This window comes from Lithobates pipiens, unplaced genomic scaffold, assembly GCF_037356315.1.
Source record: "Lithobates pipiens isolate NorthernLeopardFrog02 unplaced genomic scaffold, aLitPip1_a1.2 Scaffold_18, whole genome shotgun sequence".
Classification (NCBI taxonomy): Eukaryota; Metazoa; Chordata; class Amphibia; order Anura; family Ranidae; genus Lithobates; species Lithobates pipiens.
The window spans coordinates 431,353,918-431,381,396 of NW_027507758.1; the positions used below are offsets into that span (position 1 = coordinate 431,353,918).

At 44.8% G+C, this 27,479-nt stretch overlaps 1 protein-coding gene across 4 annotated transcripts in view; it reads right to left on the reverse strand.

The window, feature by feature from the left end:
• The window catches only part of MLF1 (myeloid leukemia factor 1), a 125,566-nt gene extending 98,975 nt beyond the window's left edge, over nucleotides 1-26,591 (reverse strand). For 3 of the 4 annotated variants that reach the window (XM_077488083.1, XM_077488081.1, XM_077488082.1), the window contains exon 1: nucleotides 26,418-26,585. In XM_077488083.1, coding sequence (XP_077344209.1) covers nucleotides 26,418-26,464 — 47 coding nt within the window. In that variant the 5' untranslated portion in view covers nucleotides 26,465-26,585. Of the gene's footprint in view, nucleotides 1-26,417 lie in introns of all 4 variants that reach the window. The other variant, XM_077488084.1, reaches the window with a different exon arrangement.
• Nucleotides 26,592-27,479: the final 888 nt, after the last annotated feature.

Here is a 27,479-nt window from a genome sequence, read left to right on the forward strand (position 1 = left end):
ATGTTTTCAGGTACGCCATTCAGCTGCAGCGTGGATTTATTTATCTTGACAGCAACAGCGTTTGCTTCCACGATACATAAAGCCGTGACTCCAGTGCTGTAGGAGGTGATTTCACCACCACAGTTAAAAAAGAGCATATATGCCGAAGCATGGGGGCATAAGGGGTGGAGGAGCGATTTTGCTCCTAATGCCGCGTACATACGGTCAAAATTCCGACGGAGGGCTTGCCCGTGGAAAAGTTTGAACGTATGTACACGGCATAACTTTTTTGCGGGAGGATGCCCCCATGCTTCGGCATATATATATTTTAGGCACAGGTTGTGTTAAAAAAAGTTTTTTGATTTTTTACAGTTTTTTTTGGCATTTGCTTTGCAGGTATGGTATGGTAAGGTTTTACTGTTATACTGTAATGTTACTTTGTTTTAACGTTAACCATAATTTGCTTAGCAGGTACGCCATTCAGCTGCAGCGCGGATTTATTTATCTTGACAGCAACAGCGTTTGCTCCCACGATACATAAAGCCGCGACTCCCACGCTGTAGGAGGTGATTTCACCACTACAGTTAAAAAAGAGCATATATGCCGAAGCATGGGGGCATAAGGGGTGGAGGAGCGATTTTGCTCCTAATGCCGCGTACATACAGTCGAAATTCCAATGCATGCTTGCCCGTGGAAAAGTTCGACCCTGTGTACACGGCATAACTTTTTTGCGGGAGGATGCCCCCATGCTTCGGCATATATAAATGGTGCATGTATGTCCATCATTAGAAGTGGGTGGATGAAGGGAGGCATTCTAATGGTGGGCATACCCACCCAACAATCTCTTTTTTTTCGTTCAGACAACATGACTCTCAGCAAATAGCTTGGGGTGTCTACTTTCCAAAATGGGGTAATTTGGGGGGGGGGGTTTGTGCTATTTTGGCATTTTATGGCCTTCGAAACTGTAATAGGTAGTGAGGAGTGAAATCAAAAATTTGCGCCCTTAGAAATCCAGAAGGTGGCGATTGGTTTTTGGGGCCCCGTACGCAGCTAGTCTCCCAAAAAGTCCCACACAATTGGACCCCCTGTACTCAGGAAAAGCAGTAAAAATGTATTTTGGGGTGCAATTCCACATATAACCATGGCATGTGTGAGCAATATATAATTTAGTGACAACTTTTTGTAAAAAAAATAAATATTTTTATTTTTTGTCATTATTTAATCCCTGGGAACCAAAAAAAAAAAAAAATAAATATTCAATGGTCTCAACATGGCCCTCAGCAAATAGCTTGGGGTGTCTACTTTCCAAAATGGGGTCATTTGGGGGGGTTTTGTGCCATCTTGGCATTTTATGGCCTTCAAAACTGTGATAGGTAGTGATAAGTAGTGAGGAGTAAAATAAAAAATGTACGCCCTTAGAAATCCTGAAGGCGGTGCTTGGATTTCGGGGTCCCGTACGCGGCTAGGCTCCAAAAAAGTCCCACACATGTGGTATCCCTGTACTCAGGAGAAGCAGCAGAATGTATTTTGGGGTGTCATTTCACATATGCCCATAGCATGTGTGAGCAATATATCATTTAGTGACAACTTTGTGCAAAAAAAAAAAAGTTTTTAATATTCCCGCAACTTGTGGCAAAATATAAAATATTCCATGGACTCAACATGCCTCTCAGTAAATAGCTTGGGGTGTCTACTTTCCAAAATGGGGTAATTTTGGGGGGTTTTGTGCTATTTTGGCATTTTATGGCCTTCGAAACTGATAGGTAGTGAGGAGTGAAATCAAAAATTTGCACCCTTAGAAATCCTGAAGGTAGTGATTGGTTTTCGGGGTGCCGTGCGCGACTAGACTCCCAAAAAGTCCCACACATGTGGTATTCCCATACTCGGGAGAAGTAGCCGAATATATTTTGGGGTGCAATTCTACATAGAACCATGGCATGTGTGAGCAATATATCATTTAGTGACAACTTTTTTTTTTTTTTTTGTCATTATTCAATCCCTTAGGACAAAAAAAATAAATATTCAATGGGCTCAACATACCCATCAGCAATTTCCTTGGGGTGTCTACTTTCCAAAATGGGGTCATTTGGGGGGGGGGGGGGGTTGTACTGCCCTGCCATTTTAACACCTCAAGAAATGAGATAGGCAGTCATAAATTAAAAGCTGTGTAAATTCCAGAAAATGTACTCTAGTTTGTAGACGCTATAACTTTTGCGCAAACCAAAAAATATACGCTTATTGACATTTTTTTTACTAAAGACATGTGGCTGAATACATTTTGCGCTCAAAGTATGACTAAAATTTAGTTTATTCGATTTTTCTTATAACAAAAAGAAGAAAATATCTTTTTTTTTCAAAATTTTCGCTCTTTTTCCATATCGCAAAAAGTAAAAAAAAATCGCAGAGGCAATCAAATACCATCAAAAGAAAGCTCTATTTGTGGAAAGAAAAGGACGCAAATTTAGTTTGGGTGCAATATTGCATGACCGCGCAATTACCAGTTAAAGCAGCGCAGTGCGAAATTGTAAAAAGACCTCTGGTCCTTAGGGTGTTTATTGGTCCGGGGCTGAAGTGGTTAAAGGGAAAATCCAACCTTAACTTGCTGGATCCTTTAACATCAGTGCATTATCCACTGGACATGTGAGACTCTGCTCACTGAGGTGATTGCAGCATTAATAGCTGGACCCCCCCCCCCCCCCCCATTTCTTTCATAGAAATGTTCCCATTCAGAATACATAGCTATGCATGAATAGGAAAAACATCCCCAGGTAGGGGAGGTTCACATGAACCCCATTAGGCCCCTTTCACACTGGGGCGGTGCGGGCGTCGACGGTAAAGCGCTGCTATTTTTAGCGACAGTCTGCGGCCTTTAGCGGGGTGGTTTTAGCCCCCGCTAGCGGCCGAAAAAGGGTTAAAACCATAGCCGTGCTGTCCCATTGATTTCAATGGGTAGGAGCAGTTTAGGAGTGGTGAATACACCGCTCCAAAGATGCGGCTAGCAGGACTTTTTTCACCATCCTGCTAGCGCACCGCTCCAGTGTGAAAGCTCCTTGGGCTTTCACACTGGAGTGAAAGGGGCTGGTTTTTTCAGGCGCTACACAGCAGCTACTCCCTCCCTGTTAGGAGCCTCCGAAGAGGAAAGATAAGCATCTTCCAATATTTGGGAAGATCTACCTGATCCCAAGCCTCCAGACTGTTCCCTGTCATAGGGAACGACGATCAGTGACGTCACATGCCAAGGCCCGCTCCCCTACAGAAAAAAAAAACAACACACACAATGTCACACTTAACCCCTTCACTGCCCCTAGTGTTAACCCCTTCACTGTCAGTAAAATTTTTTACAGTAATCAATGCATTTTTAATAGGGGTGCAACGGATCAAAAAACTCACGGTTCAGATCGTTCCTTGGATCAGAGTCACGGATCGTTTCATTTTTCGGATCAGCAAATAATTCAATTTGCACAAACCTGTGAAAATTCCACCACCATATAGTCCCCACTAATATCCACAATCTCCCCCACTGTAATATTGGCCGTGTATGGCTGGGAACAGCTGAGCATGGCTGGGTATGTAAGAGTATTGGCAGAGTATTGGCAGGGTATGAAGGGATGGCTGTCACAGAGCAGCGCTGTGGGCACTACAGATCCAGCCCACAGAGCTGCTTCCATCCGATCTCTCCCCTCCACTGCACAGATCAGTACAGCGAGGGGAGAGAGGAACCGGCTTAATGACGGAGCGATCACATTGTAAACAGCCTGGGTGTAGAAAGATGGCAGTCGCTTCGGAGCTAGGCCGAAGCCGTGGCCTTTCCTAAGGCCGAGAGCATGGAGCACTCAGCGGATTGCGCCACGTGCCAATCCAAGCGGGGTGACCCATTCAGATCACGGATCGGTAACGATCCGTTGCACCCCTAATTTTTAATCGCATTAATGCCAATGGTCCCAAAAATGTGTCAAAATTGTCTGACATGTCCGCTATAATGTTGCAGTCACAATAAAATCAAAAAATAAAATCAAAAATTGCTGATCGCCGCCATTGCTAGTCAAAAAAAAAAAAAAATTATATAAATGGCATAAAACTATCCCCTATTTTGTAGACACTATAACTTTTGCGCAAGCCAAACGCTTATTACGAATTTTTTTTTTAACTAAAAAATATGTAGAAGAATACGTATCGCTCAACACTGGAGGAAAAAAAAACAGTTTTTGGGGATATTATAGCAAAAAGTAAAAAATATTGCATTTTTTTCAAAATTGTTGCTCTATTTTTGTTTTGTTAGCGCATAAAATAAAAAACCACAGAGGTGATCAAATACCACCAAAAGAAAGCTCTATTTGTGGGGAAAAAAAGTACATAAATTTTGTTTGGGAGCCACATCACACGACTGCACAATTGTCAGTTAAAGCGACGCAGTGCCGAATTGCAAAAAAAGGGGCCTGGTCCTTTAGCTGCAAAATTGTCTGGAGCTTAAGGTCAGCAGCTACAAAAAGTGTAGCTGCTGACTTTTAATAAACAGACACTTACCTGTTCCACAGTCCAGAGATGCAGCCGAACGGGATATCACTCCTCTCCGCCGGTGCCTCCATTGCCACTCTGGGCAGCCGGCGTTACCGTTTTCGGCTTCACGGTCGGGCACGCTGCGCTCCCGGAGTGGACAGGTGATCTCCTGGGACCTGTCATGTGTCCCAGGAGATCGCCTAGAGGGAGGGGCCGCCTAAGGCGAAAGGAGTTGTCGACTTGGCGGTCCCTGGGCAGAAGGAGGAAGTGGGACAGGAAGTCCCCCTCCAAATGAAGCCCCCACTCCCCCCTAACAAAAAAATGACATGCCAAATGTGGCATGTAAGGGGGCGAGGATTGCTTAAAGCGGAAGTACAATTTTTGGGTGCAACTCCGCTTTAAACAAATCAGTGACTTAATGTTCACACCATACATCCATAAAAAGAGTTATATTTAGACAATTCTATTGATGTCATCAAAATGTTAAAAGGAACATCATAAACATTATTATTTAGTAATTATTTTATAGTACTTGTAACTGTTGGATCGTAAGACTATACACATCTTCTAGTGGCAAGATCAAAGCAATACCATAGACATTCTGAGACCTTTTAGCTTATTCACATATTACATGGATACAGATAATGTATAAAAAAATACATCAAACACCATCCAATTCCACCAATTTCAGAAACCATCTTTTGAAATAACAGACTATTTATCTACTTATGGCCTCATGAGGGCATGCAACAAACAAACCTAATGTACTGACAAACTTAGGTCCCTTACCTGAAGGTGCAGCCTGACAAGCTAGGAAAAAGGGGAGTTACAAGCGTGGGCTGGGTGGTAAGGCACCTTGTCTCCAAGTTGATAAGGACATAGGTCTCTTTCCCTCAACCTTGGACTGGTGCTGGTTGGGGTGACTTAATAGAATGTGGAAGCCCCCACATAGTACCCCTACTCATTCCCCCCGAAAAGTCAAGTAAAATAAACATAACAAACAGTTTTTTGTTTTGTTTTGTTTTTTTGTGTCAAAAAACACAAACACACAATGTCCCCCCTATGCACAGCCATTGTCAGTCATGTAGGGCCACATAAATCATGACAAACAACAGCCGCCAACTGGCACAGAAAAAAAAAAGAAAAAATCCACACATGCCTCTTGCCGAATCTGACTGTTGCGCTTCCTCGCTGCTGTTGAAGAAAGCAGAGGGTCATCCGGTGATGCCCCGACAATGGTGATATTTTTGGGTACAGTTTTGGACTAAGCATTTAAAACATCTAGATCTCAAACACATTTTACAAATGTCCGTTTTATCTACTTCCCTACTGTAAAAACAACTTATTTATACTGTAATCTGTATTGCTACAAATTCATGTATATAATAACCAATGTATAGTGTGAAATAACCACAACAATTTCAAAGAAGAAATCGAAAAACGGTGAAAAGTGTTTTGAAAAATCACGCACAATCTATGAGTAACACATGTTGTCATATGTAGATGTTAATAAAAGGTGAAGACAACAGTCCATAGATGAACAGTGAAAAAAACAAAACTCAATAGCAGGAAAAGGTATTCCACATGTCGTCAGTGCTGAAATGAAAAAAAAAAAAACGACAATAAATCCACCTCAAGTTGTATGAAGGCTTACCGGAGTGTAGGGACTCAAATGAGTGAGCAGGGCTTGTGGTGTAAACACCAATGTATAGGACCTTTGCGTTTGTATTCCACATCGGAATAGAAGATGGCCCATATGTTCTCAGAAAGACTCAGAGAAGCAGTCCTCAGGAACAGCTAGCATATTGGACCAGGTCATCGCATATATTCGGAATGATATAACAAAAAAAAAAAAAAAAAAAACACAATACTCCACATAGTGTAAATCCGTAAAAACCTAGAGAATTTATTAGAATTCGGAACAATCACATTTGATAAGTAGATCAAGCGCTTGAAATATATATAGTCTAGGCAACGCAATGACATCAGTAGGGCTCAAGCCCTTTGTGGGTGGGCAGTGGTTGGCACGCTGTTATTTGGCCAATACAAGATATCACTGCTTAAGTCTTAGTGACTAAGCATGTTGGCGACAGTCGTTCTGGTGTTGTGCTGGCTGCTATTAGACACATTTTTGCGTGTCAGCGTGATGTACACCATTTTTTCTATTTATACTGTAATCAAAGAGAGAACATTCTTATAACCTCAGACCAATCAAGATTTTGGTTCAAGCACATAAAAAGGAACACATCATTTAGAACAAATGTAAATATTGGACACAGAATATTTTTGATTGTTTAATAATGCAAATTAGAGGAAAACATTTAGTATAATAAAATGGTGCTGAACTCTAGTCCTCATGGCCCAGTCACAATCCATATTTTCCTCATTGTATTCTAGGGACACTAAAACCACTTGATAGATTGTAAGGGAAAAATCATTTAGGACTTAGAAAGGTATAAAAACTGTGCACCGATGGTAGCAGAAATTGCCCCCCAATTCCCCAGGTGATGACACTTCCTTGTAGTGTTCATGTAATCAGCCAGATTCAAATAAAGAGAATATAGATTTTTTTTTTTTTTTTTTTTTTTTTTTTTTTACACACACAGTATGCATTATTAAAACAGGTTTGACTGAATCTGGTGTAAACGAGCCCTAAGCCCCCCGTTCACACTCAGCATGCTTTCAAAGCCACAGGACAGTGCGATTTCATCTGCATCTTGCTGACATCTGTGCAATTTAATGCACAGATGTCAATGCAAGTTGCACATGAAATCGCCTAAAATAGCGCAGGAACCTTTTTCAAATTATTAGTGCAAGTTGGGGGTCGCACCAATTTAAGCGATTCCATTGGCACAAATAGGGTGACACTTGTCATGCGATTTGGAACTGTCAAATAGCATAACACGTCGCACTGGTGTGAACAGGGGCTTAGACACAGTTACAAAAAATTGCATTGGTAGTAGCAATATTTCTCAATGCAATAGTTTAACAGTAATAATTAGATGTGCTATTATTTTTAATATTATGCGGCTTTTCATCTACCTTTGAGGACTGGTTTTCTAGGCTCAATGTTCTCCATACAAGTGCTGAGATTAGACAGGGGCTTTACATGGATTTAAGTAACAGGCAGTTGCATGCGAGTCCGAAAAGTATACAGTGTACTGTTTAAAGTCTTCAATCAACACTCTCTATCCACTTTATACTTAGAACACGACTTCCTTCACTTACTCCTAAGGTTACTCTGAGGCCAGGCTATGTTGTCTTCAGTAGATCTACTCCTCTCTACAATGATAGCTCAAACACCATATCTCTGGTTACAATTAATGTTTGTATTTTAGGATTTCTGGAAATACTGCACTGAATTAATACAGCAAATCCTTCTACACTTGCTGATGGAACTTCCTCTTTGTCAAATTTTCGATCCAGTCTATGGTGTCCTTTTAAGAAGCAGTGAGACACACACAAATATGAAAGGGGGGCATGGTTACTGTCTTGGGGTGTCTGAGGTAGAAGGAAGTTAATAATGTTCCTCCTTAGTTCCCCTGAGATTCTCTTTACTCCCCGATTCTCCACCTCTGAGCTGGTGAGTCGGGGAGGGTGAATTCTGACACAGATCGCCAGTGAAGTGCTGAGATCACAGCTTCATAAACTGGCCATTTCTGTGTCAGTCAATGAGGATTCTCCACGTGCGGAGATCATTGGTGGGAGAACATGTTCAAACATGTTCTCCCCCAACTATCTCTGTTTATAAACCGTTTATGGACTGTGACCAGTTGCAATACTCTGGATCACTGCTTCATAAATGGACACCTATGTCCATTTTCCCATAAATCAAGATACAATTTTTTCCTGCATTCCTATGCTCAGTTAGCAACTGCAGGAAACTGACATCTGCATTCTGATTTCACGAGAATGGATTACAAAAAAAAACTGCATGCTATCAAGCCAACTGCACTGCAGGTAATCCTTGAATGACACTGCAAAGATGTCCCTTAGCTTATGCCAAGATTTTCACTGTTACCCCTAAATGCGTAAGCCCACCTGCACGGTTACCACTAAGGACTTGTTTACATCAGCGCTGCGCTTTCCTGTGCAAGTCACATGCAGTTCTGTGTGGTGCAATTTCAGCCCATTCATGCTGAATGAGCTGAAATCGCACCGTAGTGCATGCACTACTTTTGGAAACATACTGCAACCGGTGTACTGAGTGATGTGTGTCACTGCAATGCATAGGTGAGAGTGCAGAATCATGTTCAGGATAGGAACATCTTGATCGTCGGCCGCAGGAAAAACATTTTGCGTTTTCCCACAGCCAGTGTAGGCCAGTGTACATAAAGCCTTATAACATCTCCTGTGTTTGTTTTTTGTTTTTCTGTCACCAGGACAGGATTGAAGGAAAATGTTAAATTTTACAGCTGTTACCAGAACAAAAGATTGGGGGAGAACCTCTCTTGGTGAGGACATCTGTTCTGGTGACAACTGCCAAATATGAGATTCCCCTGACATTGGGGCAATACATAGCCTTAAAAGCAGAGTTCTAGGCTTTTTTCAGTTTATTAAAAGTCAGCAGCTACAAAAAGTATAGCTGGGGACTTTTCATAAACAGACACTCACCTGTCCTACAGTCCAGCGATGCGGCTGCCTGAAGCCTCACTCCTTCCCCTCCTCTCCGCGGCACCGCCATAGAAACTGTGGGCACCTGGTCATGACAGCTTGCGGCTCCACGGCCGGGTGCATACTGACCATGCACAAATCGCACTGTGCTCTCTCCGAGTGGACAGGCAATCCTCTGGGACATGTCCCAGAAGACTGCCAAGAGGGAGGGGCCGCCTAGGGTGAGAGGAGTCGTCTAGGTGGCCTGAAGTCAGAAGCAGGAAGTCCCTCTCAAAACTAGGCACCCAAAATGTGGCATGTAAGGGGGGAGGAGTGCTTAATGCAGGAGTTCCACTTTTAGGTGGAACTCCCCTTTAAGGCTGGTGCACACTAGTAAAAAAAAAAAAAAAAAAAAAAAATCAGGCGAACAATTGTCCAGTTTTCCTCAATGCTTCACAGAAAGTCAGAACCGAGGAAGGATAATCTACAAAAACTCATACGACAAAGGCATTTTTTGTGTGATTTATGGTTTCTCATCATGCAGTCTTTCTGAACCGATTTTTCTCAAACTACAATCTTACAAAAATAGTACACATTAAGCAAAAATCGTTTATTCTGTTCATGTAGGAGAACAATTTTGAATTTGTTTGCAAAGTCTGAATGAGATGTTGAAAGTTATGTACACACGATACGAAAATTGAATGATCGTGTCTCGTACAGCATTTTTCTTTCAATTTTCTAATAGTGTGTACCCCACTTAAAAACCGAGGTGCCTAAATATGCGATATTAAAAAGAAAAAAAAACTGATCGTTAACACCAACCAAATAAAATGTATTTTTTTATGGATTGCTTGCCCACTATTGCAATGCATGGTGGCATGTTGGGAAAAGTGCCTCAAGCTGCATTTGCATGCGTTTCATGTGTCTGGGTGGTCCAAAAAAAAAAAAAGTGCTGGACACCATGATCTGTTTTGATGTTTGAAAGCTTGAGTTATGCAAAGTACATGTTTGGTCCAAACACAAAAAAAAACTCCAGTCTACCATCCTAGAACCAGAAAAAATACAAGCTTAGAAACACATTGCTTTATATCTGTGATGGGCTTTACATAGACAACATGTTGGGGATTTCTGCTATAATCAACCTTTACATGGATTCATTAAAACGCGTTCATCAGGACTACATGTGACACACCTTTTAGGTACGTGGATTTTGTGCCTGAAAATCTCTCCTCCTCTAGAACTGCTGTCATTCCCTTTCCCAGCCTAGAAAGCAAGCCATATGTGAAAAATCATTTCCACAAAAACGAAACACAAAAAGAATATGTGCCGGGCCAATATTGGCAGGGAAAAGGAACAGGTTCACTTTAAACTATAAACAAAAAGGAAAGACTTTTTCATTTTGGAGTGGAGAGAGATTAGAACACCAGTCATGTTTTCACTGCTGTCTGTGCCCGGGTTTATTTACACTTGACTAAATTCCTAACGATCAACACACACTCTTATAGTGTTTGTATGGCGTTAATATGGGGTCAGACAGGCGTTTTACAAGCATTAAGGAGTTTAAAATGCTCCCCAAATGCCTATTCCATTCCAGTAAATGAACTAATCCTAACACCCCGCAACCGCCTGCCAGAGCATTTGCGAAGAGTTACCATAGTTGAAAGGCTTCAAACGCCTCTTGACTCGACACGAGGCTTCAGTTTTGAAGCGACGCTAACGTCTAGTGTGAACAGCACAATATGTTGTCTACTGTGTCTTGTGCATAGGCGTTTGAGGGGCCTTTTTAAAGCCTCTCAAACGCCTGCTCTTAATGCCAGTGAGAACTCAGCCTAAAGGCTAGGTTCACAATTGGGGCCCTTTCACACATACTGTGCGATCAGGTTCACCTGTCCGTTTTTCCGACGGACCTGATCAGATGCTCCATTCACCTCTTTGGAGCGACGGATGTCAGCGGTGACATGTCCTCTGCCACCATCCAATCTGCCAAATCTAGACAGATGGAAACCCTATTTTTCATCCATCTGGTGGTTTGGGTGGAATCAGATGAAAAATGGACAGGCGGATCCGTTTTCATCCGATCTCCTACAGAAGAGAGCAGGGCTCTGACAGGTTCGTCTCCTACAGTGAGCAGAGATGGACCTGTCATCCGCCGGTTCAGTGGGGATCAACAAAGCGATCCCTGCTGAGCAAGTGGAGTCCGTCAAAACGGACAGCCCCATGTGAAAGATGCCTTATGCAGCTCTGCGAGACGCATTTTGAATAGCTGCAGTGCCTCCTGAAATGCAGGAAAATTTTCCCGGCAGCATGTTAGAAATCACAGCCCGCATGGGAATGATTTCCTACGCGTGGGGCAGTACATTAGGCGATTAATAGCACCTATGCACATCTAGCGTGTTTTACTTTGCAGGCGATTGCGGCAGTGGGAACAGATGCAGGCCTGCAGTGGGAACCACCCATGCAGATATGAACCTAGCCTTAGGGTCAGTTCACACTAGGACGACTTGTCAGGCGACTTAGCCGCCTGACAAGTAGCGTCCCGTTCTGTACAATGAACCGTTCTAATCGGAGCGTCACAAGTCGCTCTGACTTAGAAAAAGGTTCCTGTACGACTTTGGGGGCGACTTGCATTGACTTCTATACAGAAGTCATTTTGCAAGTCGCCGCAGCGGTCGCGTCCAGGTCGCCTGAGGCAGTCACGCTGTAAGTGTCAGCTGCCTCAGTGTGAACCGGACCTTAGGGAGATTCACCCCTTCTATGTATCCTGGTGACAGTTATCAAAATTAAAGATGAAAGAAAAATCCCCAAATTTAGGGTTGTCGTCACTAGAGCAGGAGTAGAGGGGGAAATCTTCCAATGTGGACACTAGTTCTAGAAGTTTTGATTTCCTCATTCCGTATTTTGGTTATGGAACAGGAAGTGAAGGGAAAATTCTCCCTTACTCTATCCAAAGCCAAAAAAAAAAAAAAAAAAAAAAATAAAAAAAAACACACACCACCACCACGCATTGCTCAGCTCTATCCTGGAAGCCCTGCAGAAAGTAGCGAGACCATAAGACCATCTGCATGAACAACAACAACTAATCACCCATCGACGTACATCCAGAGAGGATTGGAGGGGGTGAGTGGGGAGGGTGTATAGTATGAGGCCCCTTTTACACTGGGGCTGCGAGTGCGTCGGCGGTAAAGTGCCGCTATTTTTAGCGGCGCTTTACCATCAATTTTGTAGCGCTATTCGCTATTATGCGTTTACACCCCCCCGTAGTGGCCGAGAAAGGGTTAAAACCACCCGTAAAGCACTGTTGCAGTATAGCCGCGCTGCCCATTGATTTCAATGGGCAGGAGCAGTGGAGGAGCCGTATACACACCACTCCAAAGATGCTGCTAGCAGGACTTTTTTTTGCGTCCTGCCAGCGCACCGCTCCATTGTGAAAGCCCTCTGGCTTTTACTGAAAAGGTGAACGTGCGCTTTAAAGTCCAATTAAACCTTCAGTTTGATAGGGGAGTTTAGCTTAACCACTTCCGGCCCGCCCTACAGCAGATTTACAGCTACAGGGCGGCTCTCCTGTGAGGGATCATGTATACACACACACACACACACACACTACAGGGAGCATAGGCTGCCTCTGCTGTGATTAATCAAAGTTTTTTTTCTGCCCGTGTTCCACTAGGGAAGTAAAAATAAATCTCTCCAATGTGAGGAAAAACCGGAGTTAGACTTACCGGTAACTCTTTTTCTAGGAGTCTTCCAGGACAGCCTTTGAGATATAGGGCTCCTCCCTCCGGGACAGGAAACACGTCAAGCCAATTAAATAAAAGGTGTGGTCCTCCAGGCCCTCCTCAGTTTTACTCCAAGAACCGCCGGGAGGCTCTAAAAGACATAACACACTAACAATCATGTTAATACACATCCTCACCACTTAGTCCAATTTAAACAACTTTGGGTGGGAAGCCAGGCTGTCCTGGAAGACTCCTAGAAAAAGAGTTACCAGTAAGTCTAACTCCGGTTTTCTCATATCGTCTTCCAGGACAGCCTTTGAGATGATAAGCAAGGAGCTCACCTTGTCAGGGCGGGACCACTGCCTGGAGGACCTTACGTCCAAAAGTCTGCTCTTTATCAGACCATAAATCCAGACGGTAATGTCTTGCGAACGTTGAGTAGCTGGACCACGTTGCTGCTTTGCAGATCTGCTCCGGAGAGGCTCCAGCCCTCTCTGCCCATGATGCGGAAACCGCCCTTGTAGAGTGTGCCTTAACTAAGGGTGCCTGCTTCCCCTCTAACTCATAGGCTTTAACTATCGCCATTCGTATCCACCTGGCGATAGACGCTTTGGACGCCTTGCAGCCCTTGCGGGCGCCCGAAAAATTAACAAAAAGTGAGTCTGACTTCCTGAAGACCTTAGTGGCTTCTAAAAAAATCAATAGACTTCTCCTGACGTCTAACAAACTTAAAGATCTCGCCTCATCCTTGTCTGAGGTTGAGAAAAAAGTTGGCAAAATAATATCCTGTGTCCTATGAAAAGTGGACACCACTTTAGGAAGAAAACTAGGATCAGTCTTAAGTACTACCCTGTCCTCTAAGATTAACAGAAATGGCTCTCTGACCGAGAGCGCTTGTAGATCACTGACCCTTCTAGCTGACGTGATCGCTATTAAAAATACAGTCTTTAGTACAATCCACTTAAGTGAAGCCCCCTCTAATGGTTCAAATGGATCTTGGGTCAGAGCTCTAAGAACCAAGGCCAAATCCCAAGTAGGACAGGACTTCATTCTCACAGGCCTGGATCTAGATAGAGCCTTGAAGAAGTTCCTGACAAATGGATTCTGCTGAAGGGAGGACTGAAGGAAAACACTTAAGGGCGCCACCTGTACCTTTAGAGTGCTGATAGATAGGCCCAGTTCTACCCCTGCCTGTAGAAAATCTAGGACTGCCGGGACCCCGGGACTTGCAATCCCCTGTTCTCGCAACCAGGAATTAAACCTCTTTCCTACCTTGGCGTAAATTGCCCTAGTAACAGGTTTACGGCATTCTAACAAGGTCTTAATCACTCTTTCTGAGAAACCCTGTGACCTTAAGATTTGTTCCTCAGATACCAGGCCGCAAGCTTGAGCCTCTCTATCTGAGGGCACAGGATCGGCCCCTGGGAAAGTAAGTCCTCCCTGACTGGTAGAAACAGCGGAGGATGTACGGCCAATCTCTTTATGCTGGCAAACCAGGGTCTCCTTGGCCAAAAAGGAGCTACTAAAATGAGGTCCGTAGTTTCCGAACGGAACTTCTGCAGAACCTCCGCCACCATCCTTACGGGAGGAAAGGCGTAACACAGGCCAAACATCCATGGATTGACAAGGGCGTCTATCCCCCTGGCCCGATCCTGTGGGTGAACCGAAAAAAATTGTGTCACCTTCCTGTTGCCTTCTGTTGCAAATAGGTCTATTTCTGGCCTTCCCCAGCATGACACGATCTCCTCGAACACTTCCTTGTTGAGGGCCCACTCGTCCTGACCTATCTTCTGGCGACTGAGAAAGTCGGCCAGGAAATTCTGGGTTCCCTTTAGGTGAATGGCTGATATTGAGGACAAATTCTTCTCTGCCCAGCAGAAGATTTTGTCCGCAATTACCTGCAGTGCAGGGCTTCTGGTTCCCCCTTGCTTGTTCAGGTAGGCTACTGCTGTCACATTGTCTGAGCGAACTTGCAGATCCCTGCCATGTAACCGGGACTGGAATGTTTCTATAGCTTTCCAGACTGCCAGAAGTTCCTTCTGGTTTGAGGAACGACCTGTCTCTAGGTTCGACCAGGAACCCTGGGCTAAGGTTCCCTCTAGGTGGGCACCCCAACCCAGCGCACTGGCATCGGTCGTGACCACCACCGTAGCTTGTGGGGACCAGGGAAGACCCCTGTCTAGGTTGACCTGGGCCCGCCACCACCAAAGAGACCTCCTGACTGCCGAGGATAGGGGCATAACCTGATCCAGGCTCTCCTGCCTGCCATCCCAATAACGGAGCATGAGTCTTTGTAAAGGACGCTGATGATGTCTTGCCCAGGCCACCGCTGGAAAGCATGATGTCATCAACCCTAGGACTCTCATCACCTCCCTGATCTGGGCTTCCCGACCAGATTGAAGCTGGGCTACCGCCTGCTCTAGCTTGCCGATCTTCTCCTCCGGAAGAAATACTCTCATTTCCACTGAAGAAATCCTGTATCCTAAATACAGGACCTCCTGTGAGGGGGTCAGCTGGGATTTTTCCTGGTTTATCAGCCACCCCAGTGAGCGCAGGAAAACCAAGGCCTCCTGTATGTCCCTCTGCAGCTGTTGGGCCGACTGGGCTATGAACAGTAGATCGTCCAGATATGGGATCACTGTTATAGCCTTGAGCCTTAATGGGGCCAGTGCCTCTGCCAGAACTTTTGTAAAGACTCTTGGTGAGGCTGAAAGCCCGAAGGGGAGAGCTCGAAACTGGAGGTGTAACACCCCCGTGTTCAACCTCACCGCCAACCTGAGAAATCTCTGAGATTCCGGATGAATCGGGATATGCAAATATGCATCCCTGAGATCCACTGTGGCCATGTGACAGCCCTGAAACAGGAATTTGGTTACCGAGAAGATTGACTCCATCCGGAACCGCTTGTATTTTATAAATCTGTTCAGGGGACGGAGATTCAGTATTAACCTGAACTTCCCCGAAGGTTTCTTTACCACGAATACGTGGGAGTAAACCCCCAAGCCTCGCTCCTCCTGAGGTACCTGCACCATTACTTCTTGGTCCACCAGATCCCCCAGAAGAAGAGCCAAAGCCTCTGCTTTCTCTTGGTCCCTTGGTAACCTTGTTACTTGAAAGTTCGGGAGGGGAACTGAACCAAACTCCAACCTGTAGCCGTTCCTTACAAGATCTCGAATGAACGGACTTTCGGTTGAAGCTTCCCACTGTGGGAGGAACTTCCCCAGTCTTCCTCCCACCGGGACGCAGGAGTCACTGGGTTTTAGGGGAGGGTTGAGGAGGATTGAATAAGATACCTCCTCTGCCTCTTCCCTTGTGACCCGTCCAATGCTTTTTGGGGCGAACCTCCCTTTCCTGCAGGTTTTGCTGCCTGGGGCTTCGAAAAAGGCGTTTCCCTTCAGGTCTCTTTTTCCTTTCTGGGAAAGCTTTCTTCCTATCCTGCGTGCGCTCTAACGCCTCTTGCAGGCCGGGCCCAAACAAATGGTCCCCTGAAAAGGGTAATCCACACAACTTTAGTTTTGAAGCTGTGTCTCCTGACCAGGTTTTAAGCCAAACGGCCCTTCTGGCAGCGTTCACTAGTGCTGCTGATCTAGCAGCCAGTTTGACTGATTCTGCAGAGGCATCCGCTAAAAAGCCCACCGCTTTAAACAGTAGCGGAAAGGACTTCAACAGCTGTTGCCTAGAAGTACCTGCAGAAATATGTGATTGTAACTGTGTAAGCCAACACTCCAAGTTTCTGGCCACACAGGTAGCTGCTAGGGCCGGTTTAAGCCCAATGGAAGAGGCATCCCAGGCTCTCCTGAGCAGCAGATCTCCCCTCTTATCCATAGGGTCCCTGAGTGAACCCATATCATCAAAGGCCAAATCTGTCTTCTTAGAGACCTTAGCCAAGGGAGCGTCTAATTTGGGAACCTTGTTCCAGGGATGCACCGCATCCGATTCAAAAGGGAACCTCCTTCTAAGGCTACCTGAAAAAAATGGCCTTTTTTCCGGTTGTTCCCACTCCAGCAGAATCGCCTCCACTAGCGACTTATGGACGGGGAATACCCTGTCTTTCATTACACTCGACCCTTGATACATCATGTCGTGTTTTGAAAGCTGGACCTGTTCTTCTCTGATCTCTAAGGTGTCATATATAGCCTTGAGGAGGTCACCCACATCATCCAAAGACAGCTTGTATCTGGCTGATCTAATGGCCTCTTCCTCCCCCTCAGATTCTGAAGTAGACTCTGTCCTAGAGGAGGCTAATGACCTGGATAACCTCTCCCTATCCACCTCCTCCTCCTGACTTGGTTCGGATAAGGAAGGCATACTCACGGCTCTGGGTAAAGAGACAGAAGGACCCTGCATCCTATCCATCATGTTTTTAAAAGATTGGAAGGTGGATGCAATCTCATCCTTTACGGATGTTAAAACATTGTGACAAGCTGCCACCGAGTCCTCTTTTACCAGGCTACTGACACAATCTGGGCAAAGCGGCTTCTCCCAACCGGTGCCTAACTTAGCCCCACACACGGCACATTTCCTTCTGGGTAAAGGTATCTGGGCTCTGTCCTGTTTAACCTAAAAACAAAGAAAAACAGGGTCCCATTAAAATACCACCCCTGACCACACCACTGTGCTTCTAGGGTCTGTTTTAGGAAGTGCCCCCCTTCACCAGCAGGTTCTCCACCCCGGGAAGGTGCTACGGGTCAGAGTGACCCCCCACCCCCCAGTGTAAGTCCTGGTCTGCCCTCACCAAGCTTACCTGAGAGGTACTGGAGCCTGTTGAACCGGAGTCCACCTGCACAACCGCACTCTCCATGGTTCCTGTGTATCACTCAGTCTCTCTGAGCCTTCACACTGCTCCAGGCAACCCTGTAGTCACACCGCCGCGCCCAAAGGACTGGAACGGGTCCTGCGGCGCCCCCTGATGACGCGAATCCGGCGGAAGTGCGTCTCTCCCACTTCCGTACGCCAGAGCGCAAAAACTCCGCCCCGACGCCGTGCGTTCTTACGAACGCACCGCTCACAGTACCCGAACGCCGGTTGGTAGAGCGAACGTCTCCCGCCGCCTCCGACCGACAGGTACGAGCGGTTAGCGCTCCGAGGGGGAGATTGCCGCGTATCGGGGTCCCGTTCTCTCCGAACGTTTAAATGGCAGCGGGGACTGAAAGCTACCCTCTCCTCCCTTCGTTCGGACCGAGGGGTGCTAAGGGCCAGGTCCATCAAGGCGCTCTCCCCAGGTAAAACCCCTGAGAAGGAGCTCCCCTTACCAGTTCCAAGACGTGCTCCTTCCCGTCCGGCAGGAAACACAAAAACTGAGGAGGGCCTGGAGGACCACACCTTTTATTTAATTGGCTTGACGTGTTTCCTGTCCCGGAGGGAGGAGCCCTATATCTCAAAGGCTGTCCTGGAAGACGATATGAGAAAATACACCCCCCCCCCCCCCCCATATTACTGGGAATGTGCCATTTTCCAACACTTCATGATGGACACAGAAAGCAATGAAGACATGGCAGGGGTTTTAACACATACTCTATTCCATTGTCCCCATGAGAGGTGGAGGGGATACCTTACATTGAAACCAACATGTTAAGACCTGTATATTATATATAGGTTCCATACGTTAAGGTAAGCAAGCATTTTATGTGGTGGTGGCAGCACTCTGGTGCATCCTAAAAGAGAATCATTAACAATCATGTATTATCCCTGTGAATGGTCACCTCAGGAATTGTGGTGGCATCTGTGAATGAAATTCTCTCGTCAAGATTGCCAACACTTAAAGGATTACTAAACCCGGGACCCTGCATTTACTATATCTGGTCTCCGACAGTACACAACATAGAAATACAATTGTTTTAGTAAATATAAACTGCTAAATACCTTTTCTCATCAGCAGTATATAGCAGTCTTATGACTTATAGTGTCTTATGAGGCTGTAGGACCCCTAACCCTCTGTCTGGACAGTGGTGATTGGCCACGTGCCAAATACTATTCCACCTTTAGTGCTCATGCACACGGACGTTTTAAAAAACTGGCTGCAAAGCTAGCTCCGACGCCTGGAAAAATCGGCGTTAAAAACGTGATTTTTACCGCCTTTTGCATTGGCGATTTTGCACGTTTTTTAGCGTTAGCGTTAAGTAGCGTTTTTAAAGAAACACATCTCTTGGCTATAGCACTCAGAAAACAAAGAAAATATGTTGCGCGTTTATGCGCGTTTTCCCGCGATTCGCGTTTTTTACAGCTCTAGCTCCGCGCCAGGGAACGCACTGGTCCTGGTTTTTTTTTACAGCTTAAAAACGCCTATGCCATTTGCAGCTCAAAAACGCCTAGGTGGGCATGAAGCCATAGACTAACATGGACAGGCCTTTTTAAGCTGCAAAAAACGCTCAAAAAAGCGGCTGTAAAAACGTCCGTGTGCATGAGGCCTTATTATCCTCAAACTAAGTGCCAGCAGTTGAATTCAGCTTATAAATGGCCTATCTAAATACATAAAGCAGTTTAAAATAGCAGCATCGTAGGTGCAGCATTTCTTAAAAAAAAAAAATTGGTATCGGTCACAAATTCGATTTTTTTTTTTCTTTTTTAAATGTACAGAATATTGGTTATCGGCCTGAGAGGTTGCCGAAATATCGGTACTGAAAAAAACTATTGGTCAATCTCTCACCTATGAGCTACACGAGAATGCGCTGATGCAACCAGTGTTGACACACCCTGCCTGATCCTACTGGCAGGAAAAACAGGTAATAACGTTGAGTTATGGAAGAAACTGCTGTAGTAATGCTATTGACACAGACTACAGGACATACATTAAAAACTTTATCCTGTTTACAACATCCCAACACATATGTGCAATAGTAAAAAGGGTGGGCTTTAACGCCCAGACACTGCACATAGCGCAGGCAGCTCGGCCTTTATGCTGAGAGCGTGCAGTGGGCGACACTCTGAGCATCCGGTGTTTATGTGCTAAAAGAACACCCCCCCAGCACAAAGACTGAGCTGTCAGAGACAGCTCTTGGGCCAAACTACTGAATGGTAGTCAGTATGATGGGTTTCCAATCATGTGACCACTATGACATTGGTCTCATGATTGCTGATCCTTCTAAAAATGTGACAGGGGTCACTTGTTCACAATCTTTGCCACCCCCAAGCCATTCTATTTAAAGGGATGCCAGGGAAGGGGTTGAAGCTTAACTCTGGGAAAAGCAAAATAAATTCCTTTGCAGTGAGGCTTCCCCCACACTGCAAGGGTTAAATGCTTGAAGAGTACACATAACAAGAACCTTTACTCTATGTCTTATCCACAGTATAAGACCAGCTGCCGCAGCCTCTTCTCTAAAGCGCACTGAAGGCCAAAAGCATTGCATTGTATGTGGGAATGTAGGGACCACCCACACAATAAATGTTACAACTCTAAAATATCCTGGCAACCCCTCTGGACCCCGTTGCACATAGAGGCCGTAATGCCTAACGTTGCTGGTGTAGCAGTCCGTACACCATAATGCTTGCAATGGCAGGAGCTCATTGGTCAGTGTGACTAAACTGACCAATGAGAAGCTCTTCTTTCTTCATACCGGAAGTAGCAGCCTCAGATGTGCTTCTCATTGGTCTGCATGGTCATGTGGCTACACGGCCCCTTTGCGAGAGAGGAGTTTTAGTTTTCCCGGAGTTGGGCTTTAAAGTGGAACCAAACCCTCCTATCCTTTTCAGCCAAGGAAACTGGCATCCCACTGTCGGTTTGATCTGCCACTGCCATGGTGCTGCACATGTGATCAGCTATGACAAGCAGCCATCATAGATACCCAGAATGCCTTGAATGGAACTGTTCTAAGAAACCATCAAGGGCCAATTCACACTGTAAGGCCTCTTGCACACTGCAGATTGAGCTAAAATACAGCCCAATAATTGCAAATGTGCCTATGCACACTGGTGCGTAAACAAGCAGCATGCATTCTTAAGTAAAAAAATAAAATTGGAGGGAAAATAGAAAAGTCATTTTTTTTTGCTCAGTAATTTGCACCTCGTGTGCAAATGCACACACAAATGCCCACTTACATATTGTACAGAACGAGAACAAGTGTAATGGCGGTGATCTGCAATTTGTACAGGACTGCGACATTGCAGCGGATAGGACACGTGACACTTTTTTGGGACCACTAACATTTATGCAGCGATCAGAGCTATAAAAATGCACCAATTACTGTGTAAATGTCACTGGCAGGGAAGGGATTAACACTAGGGGGCAATCAAGGGGTTAAATGCATTCCCCTGTGAGCGTTTCTAACTGTGGGAAGATGGGACTGACTGGAGGAGGAGACATATTGCTGTTCATAATTACTACAAACAGTAGATTTGTCTCTTCTCTCCTGTCAGAACGAGGATTTGTTCATTTACAGACCCAAATCCCCATTCTGGCTCTCATGCCCACGATCGTGGGTGGCCACCTGCGATCGTGCCTGCTGACCACACGCATCAGGTCCCCTGCAGTGCAGAGGGTGCACATGCCTGCTATGGCTCCTAATAAGGAGCCGACGTACGGGTACTGGGTTTCGCATTAACCAACCACTTTGCCGATATATGTGCGTGAGTCGGTTGGCAAGTTGTTAAAGACAACGAAGGACTCATTCATACCTGCACACTTGGGCCTAATTCACATAGGCATTTCGTTTTTTTTAAAGTGAATGTTAAAAATTACCATGTAAAACTGTTTAATTACTTGCCAACCGGCTCGTGTCGATATACGGCAGCAGAGTGGTGCCACTGCGCGAATCGCCGTACCCGTATGGAAGCTCCCTTAACAGCTATAGCAGGCAGGTGCAATTGCCGCCGGCCACCCGCGATCATGGGCATGAGAGCAAGGACAGGTATTTGTGTGTGATAGGAGAGGGAACACACATAACCCCTTGATCGCCCCCATAGTGTTAACCCCTTCCCTGCCAGTGACATTTATACAGTAATCAGTGCATTTTTATAGCACTGATCGCTGTATGTCAGTGGTACCAAAAAAAAAAAAAAATAGCAATGTTAAAGTCCCACTAAAAGGCGCAGCCATTACTAGTAAAAATATAAATAGATAGAATAAAAATGCCATAAATCTATTCCCTAGATGACATAACCTTTGTGCAAACCAATCAATACTACGGTTATTGCGATATTTTTTAATTATTTTTACCACAAATATGTAGAAGAATACATATTGGGCTAAACTGATGAAGACATTTTTTAAATTTTTTGAGGATATTTATTATAGCAAAAAAATATTGTTTTTTTTTTTCAAAATTGTTGCTCTTTTTTTGTTTATAGCACAAAAAATAACCACAGAGATGAGCAAACACCACCAAACGAAAGCTCTATTTGTGGGGGGGGGGGGGGGGGGGGGGTACATTTTGTTTGAGTACAACGTTGTCAGTTAAAGCAATACAGTGCCGTATTGCAAAAAAATGGACTGGTCATTAACGGGGTAAATAATTACTCTGCATTTCATGGGCACTGGAAAATATTTTAGTACACCATTTGGTTCAGAATATTTTTTTTCTTGTTTTCAACCTCTAAAACCTAGGTGTGTCTTATGGTCAGGTGCATCTTATGGAGCAAAAAATATGGTATTTATATAACACATTGCTAATAGTATTAGCAACATTTCCATGCAGTGCACCTCTAGCAGATATGATGCAGCCTCACCAGTGCCCATCAATGCAGCCTCTGTGCCAGTCCATGCAGCCTCACCGTGCCCATCCTCACCATCGTCTCCCGATGTGTCACGGAGCCAAGTGTGAAACGTTTGGCCGCGCTATGACAAAGATCCCGCCCTCCTCCTAGACCAGCTCGTGTGATAAACAGAACACTGCGTCTATCACACGAGCTGGTCTAGGAGGAGGGCGGGACTTTTGTCACAGCACGGCATAACATTTCTCACAGCTCCTGGACATAGCAGTCTCCCGCTGTGACAAGTAGGGAGGAGAAGAGGATCATGGCGAGGAGGAGGGGGAAATCAGTGGCATCACACACACACCAAGATCGAGGATGGGGAGGAGGGAGCTGAGGAAACTGTCACAATGGGCGGCACCCGGGGCGGACCCCGCCCCCTTTCGGTATGATTTGTGCTATCGGCCGATACCGAAAACACCTTTTTTCGGCCGATATTTCGGTGCACCTCTACATTTGTGTATAGGTATCTATCTGCACGCACACACGCTTTAGATAGAGAAACTGCAGCACACTGAGCGAATGTAAGCAATTACCTTGTAAAGCGGTTTAAAATCGCATTTTATATCGATCTACACTCTCCCCTTTTTTATGTGACTGCATTCCCTCTGCTCTCAGCTGCATAAGTGCTGGGGGGAGGAGATGCAGCAGCACTCTGAGCTTCCCAGTGAAAGGCTGTGCAGCGTGGGCATGTCAGGATAAGTCTGATCATTGGAGGAGAGCATGCTGAGTTCCAGGCATTGCTAGAGGACTGGCCACAAGGTGTTCTCCTGCTTAGTGTGGTCAGTTTTTTAATAGGAAAGCAGAGGGACTTGCAGGAACCCCAGGGATGTTACATAAAGGAACAATACAAAGAGAACAGGATACTTTCTCATACAAGTACATGGTACAGCGGGCACTTTCAGATTCGTAACACGGAATCTAAAAATCTGCTTCTATGAACATATGGTTTACGCATATATACGCGTTTGTAAATGTGTAAATTAAGTCTAAACAAAATAAGGGAAACAAATTATCAGTCTCGGCTTCCTGCATGCCATGTACTATGGACGAGCTGTCACCGTTGGCAAAGCGGCATACCCGTTGGTCATGCGCACGCCACCCAACCCGCACAAATCACAGCAGGAGCCTGTCAGCAAGTGCCGGCCAATGATTCATGGCCGTGACCTGGTGTGTACAATCATAGCCCAGAGCCACATAGTTAGGCATGTTTTTAACCCTAGATGTTAACCCCTTCCCAGCCAGTGTCATTCATACAGTGACAGTGTATAGTATTATCATGTATAAGTGTCACTGGTGATGTGTGTCAGATTGCCTACCATACTATCGCTGTCCCATTATGACCCCTTTCACACCACATAGCCCATAGCATAAAAAGTCGCTATTTTTGCAGTGCATTTCGGCCGCTTTTACCCCCACTAGCGGCCGAGAAAGGGTTAAAACCGCCAGCAATACACCGCAATAGCGGCATTTTGCTGGCAGTATTACATCGCTGCCCCATTGATTTCAATGTGGAGCAGCGGTGGAGCTGCAGTGGAGGAGCGGTAAACACACCGCTCCTTCACCGTTCCAAAGAAGCTGCTGGCAGGACTTTTCCCTGACGTCCTGCCAGCGCACCGATGTAGTGTGAAAGCCCTCGGGCTTTCACACTACAGACAATGGTGCAGCTTTTTTAGGGCGGATTACAGGCGCTATTTCTAACGCTATGGCGCCTGCAAAACGCCCTGGTGTGAAAGGGGTCTAAAAGTTTATGATCACCGCCATTAGTAGTTTTAGATGCTATAACTTTCACTTTTTTTGATACGTTTTATAGCAGAAAATAAAAAAATATTGTTTTATGGGGTTTTTTTTTTCATGTCACAAAAAAAAAAAAAAAAAATGCAGAGGGGATATAATGTATATATATATATATATATATATATATATATATATATATATATATATATATATATATATATATATATATATATATATATATATATATATATATATATATATATATATATATATATATATATACACACACACACACACACACAATATACATTGGGTACAATGTGGCATGGCCGCGCAATTATCAGTTAACCACTCCTGCCTGGTCAATAGTAGATTGATGTCTGAGAAGTGGTTCTGTTATCCTGACTGGCCATATGACGTCCATCAGAACTAGCCATATGACATCCTTCAGGATAACAGCCGCCACGCGCCCTTGGTGGCGTACATCGCAGCGATTGATGGAGCGGTGTGTCAGTCTAAACATGATAAAGAGCCTCCGGCGGAGAATAGGAGGAGCCATTGATCGGCTTTTCTTCACTCGCGTCTTACAGACGCAAGTAGAGGATTTCTCCAGAGCCTCTCCGATCCTCTGGAACTCGCTACCTCCACTGGTCCGGCTATCCCCTACTCTTGCTACCTTCGGGCGAACCCTGAAAACTCATCTATTCAGGGAAGCCTATCATGTCTCCAACTAATCTCCTACCACTTCCATCAGCTCATTCCCAACAGTTATAACCTTTTGTACCACCTGCCCCACCCTATTAGATTGTAAGCTCTTCTAAGCAGGGCCCTCTTAATCCTCTTGTATTTTATTGTATTGTAACTGTATTGTCTCCCTTTTATATTGTAAAGCGCTGCGTAAATTGCTGGCGCTATATAAATCCTGATAGCTCCCCCCCGGATGCCCACACTAGACCACCAGGAAGAAGGGGCAACATGAGGATGGCCAGGTATGTACCCCATGGCCATCCACATGTGCAAATGACAGCCCAATCTGTGCTAATCAGTGCTCACAAATGGTCACTGACTGGCACCATCATGTGACAAATTAAATCAGCGATGCCCAGCAATGCCACCCATCAGTGCCCAGGAGTGCCAACTATTAGTGCCACCCATAAGTGCTGCTTACCAGTGCCACCCATAAGTGCTGCTTACCAGTGCCACCTAATCAGTGCCCATCAGTGCCGCTTTATCAGTTCATATCAGTGCAGCCATATCAGTGCCCATCATTGAAGAAGAAAACTTACTTATTTACAATTATTTTTTTTTTTTTTTACAGAAACAACAAAAAACTTTTATTTTTTCCAAATTTTCTGTCTTTTTTTATTTGTTGCGCAAAAAAATTAAAATCGCAGAGGTGATCAAATACCACCAAAATAAAGATCTATTTGTGGGAACAAAATGAGGAAAAATTTGTTTGGGTAGCATGACCGCGCAATTGTCATTCAAATTGCTACAGCGCTGAAGGCTGAAAATTGGCCTGGGCAGGAAGGTGTCTAAGTGCCTGGTATTGAAGTGGCTAAAGTAATGAAGTGTCAAACTACAAAATATGGCCTGGTCACGAAGGGGGGGGGGGGGAAACCTTCCGGAGCTGAAGTGAAGTGGTTATGTATGAATACATGTCTTTTTGCATTTAAACGCCTCCATATAAAAGTCATTTACTGATCATTACACATGGGATTTTCTCCCAGAAAACACGAGTTCTGCACTAACAATCCAATTATCGTACGATCGATTCAAAAGCGGAATTTTCCTTGCGATTTTCTGATCGTGTGCTTAATAAGATCGGTAACATGATTACGGCTGTGTGAATGAAGAATGGCCGACCTCCATTGTGGGGGGGGCAATACTTTGCACAGTGGTCAATGCAAGGCACTGTTTACTCCCCCCCCCCCCCCCCCAACTTTATGGAAGCGTCACAAAATGACACTGGATTGTAGCGGACACATTATGAGGCGTCAGAAAGTTTCTCCACAAAGTAACACGAATTACAGTGAAAGAAGCAGATATACACTTCATTGTATTCCTTTACACTTCTACACATAGAATACAAACGAGGCCGGGGTTCTCCACACACATACAGGCTACAACTTGCAATGGCTTGTAGCCCCGTAGCAGCACGAAGCTCAGTACGGGTCACACATGTACGGGTCACACATGTAATGGACTCACGAAAAGAACGGGTCTTCGTCGAAGTCTCTGAGCAGGCTCCCGAACATCTTCCCGCTCGTCCTTCCAGCACCGAGTCCAGCTCAGCTCCGAACTAAAACCCAGCAAGCCAGCTGCACGGTCTATAATCCACCACCGCCTCACATGACCCGCTGCCCGCATCCCGATTGGCTGCTCAGCCTCATGCAGAAAGCTCTGGAGCTTCTTCTGTCTCAATGGCAACCGCTGTCAACAGAGTCATTGCCAAGAGGCCAGGGATGGAAATAACTAGAAATGACGGCCGGACAGACTTTGGTGCATAGGGAATAAATACAGGCTGCCTGGATATTACCAGCCCCCAATATCCCATATACATCAACTCCGAAATATATTCGGCTCGCAGGAAAACAACGCTGAGAATTTGTCTGGACCATCTGTGTGTGTCAGGCTCGGGTCTCTTTTATGTGTACAGTACTTTCCAAAGGAAAAATGGAGAGTTGTAAGAAAAAGTATGTGAACCAGTGGCGGCTGGTGCTTTTTTTTTTGGCAAACAAACTGAACACATTTAGAGAAAACAAACATCAAATGCAAGATAAAAAAGAGGAAAAAACCGCGCTTATCAGATAAAAAAAAAACTATGAAAAAGCAGCAACCCAAATGTTATACTACATTTGGAATAAAGAGAAAAAGGGTGGGTTGCGCTAAAAAAATAAATTTAACTAAATAACACAAAAAAATGCACCTATGTGAAAAAAACTCCAATCACTTTAACTTAATAATTTGTGAATCCTATGCGGAGAAGTTTTCTGTGCAAGGAAATTTCAAATATATATCAATGTTGTCAATGAAGATACCATAAATAATAATAAATTGTCCTAATATGATGTGAACATTCAAAGGAAAAGCACATGTGACAACTAATGACCAATTGCCTTAAAACATAAATAAAACCTCAATATATGTGAAAAAAATCATAACATTGAATATTAAAGTGTTCATAAAGTCCATGAAAAATGTCTATTTCCAAAGTATTCCACAGTGATATAGTGACAGCATAAATATCCAAAACGAACGTGAAGCGTGCAC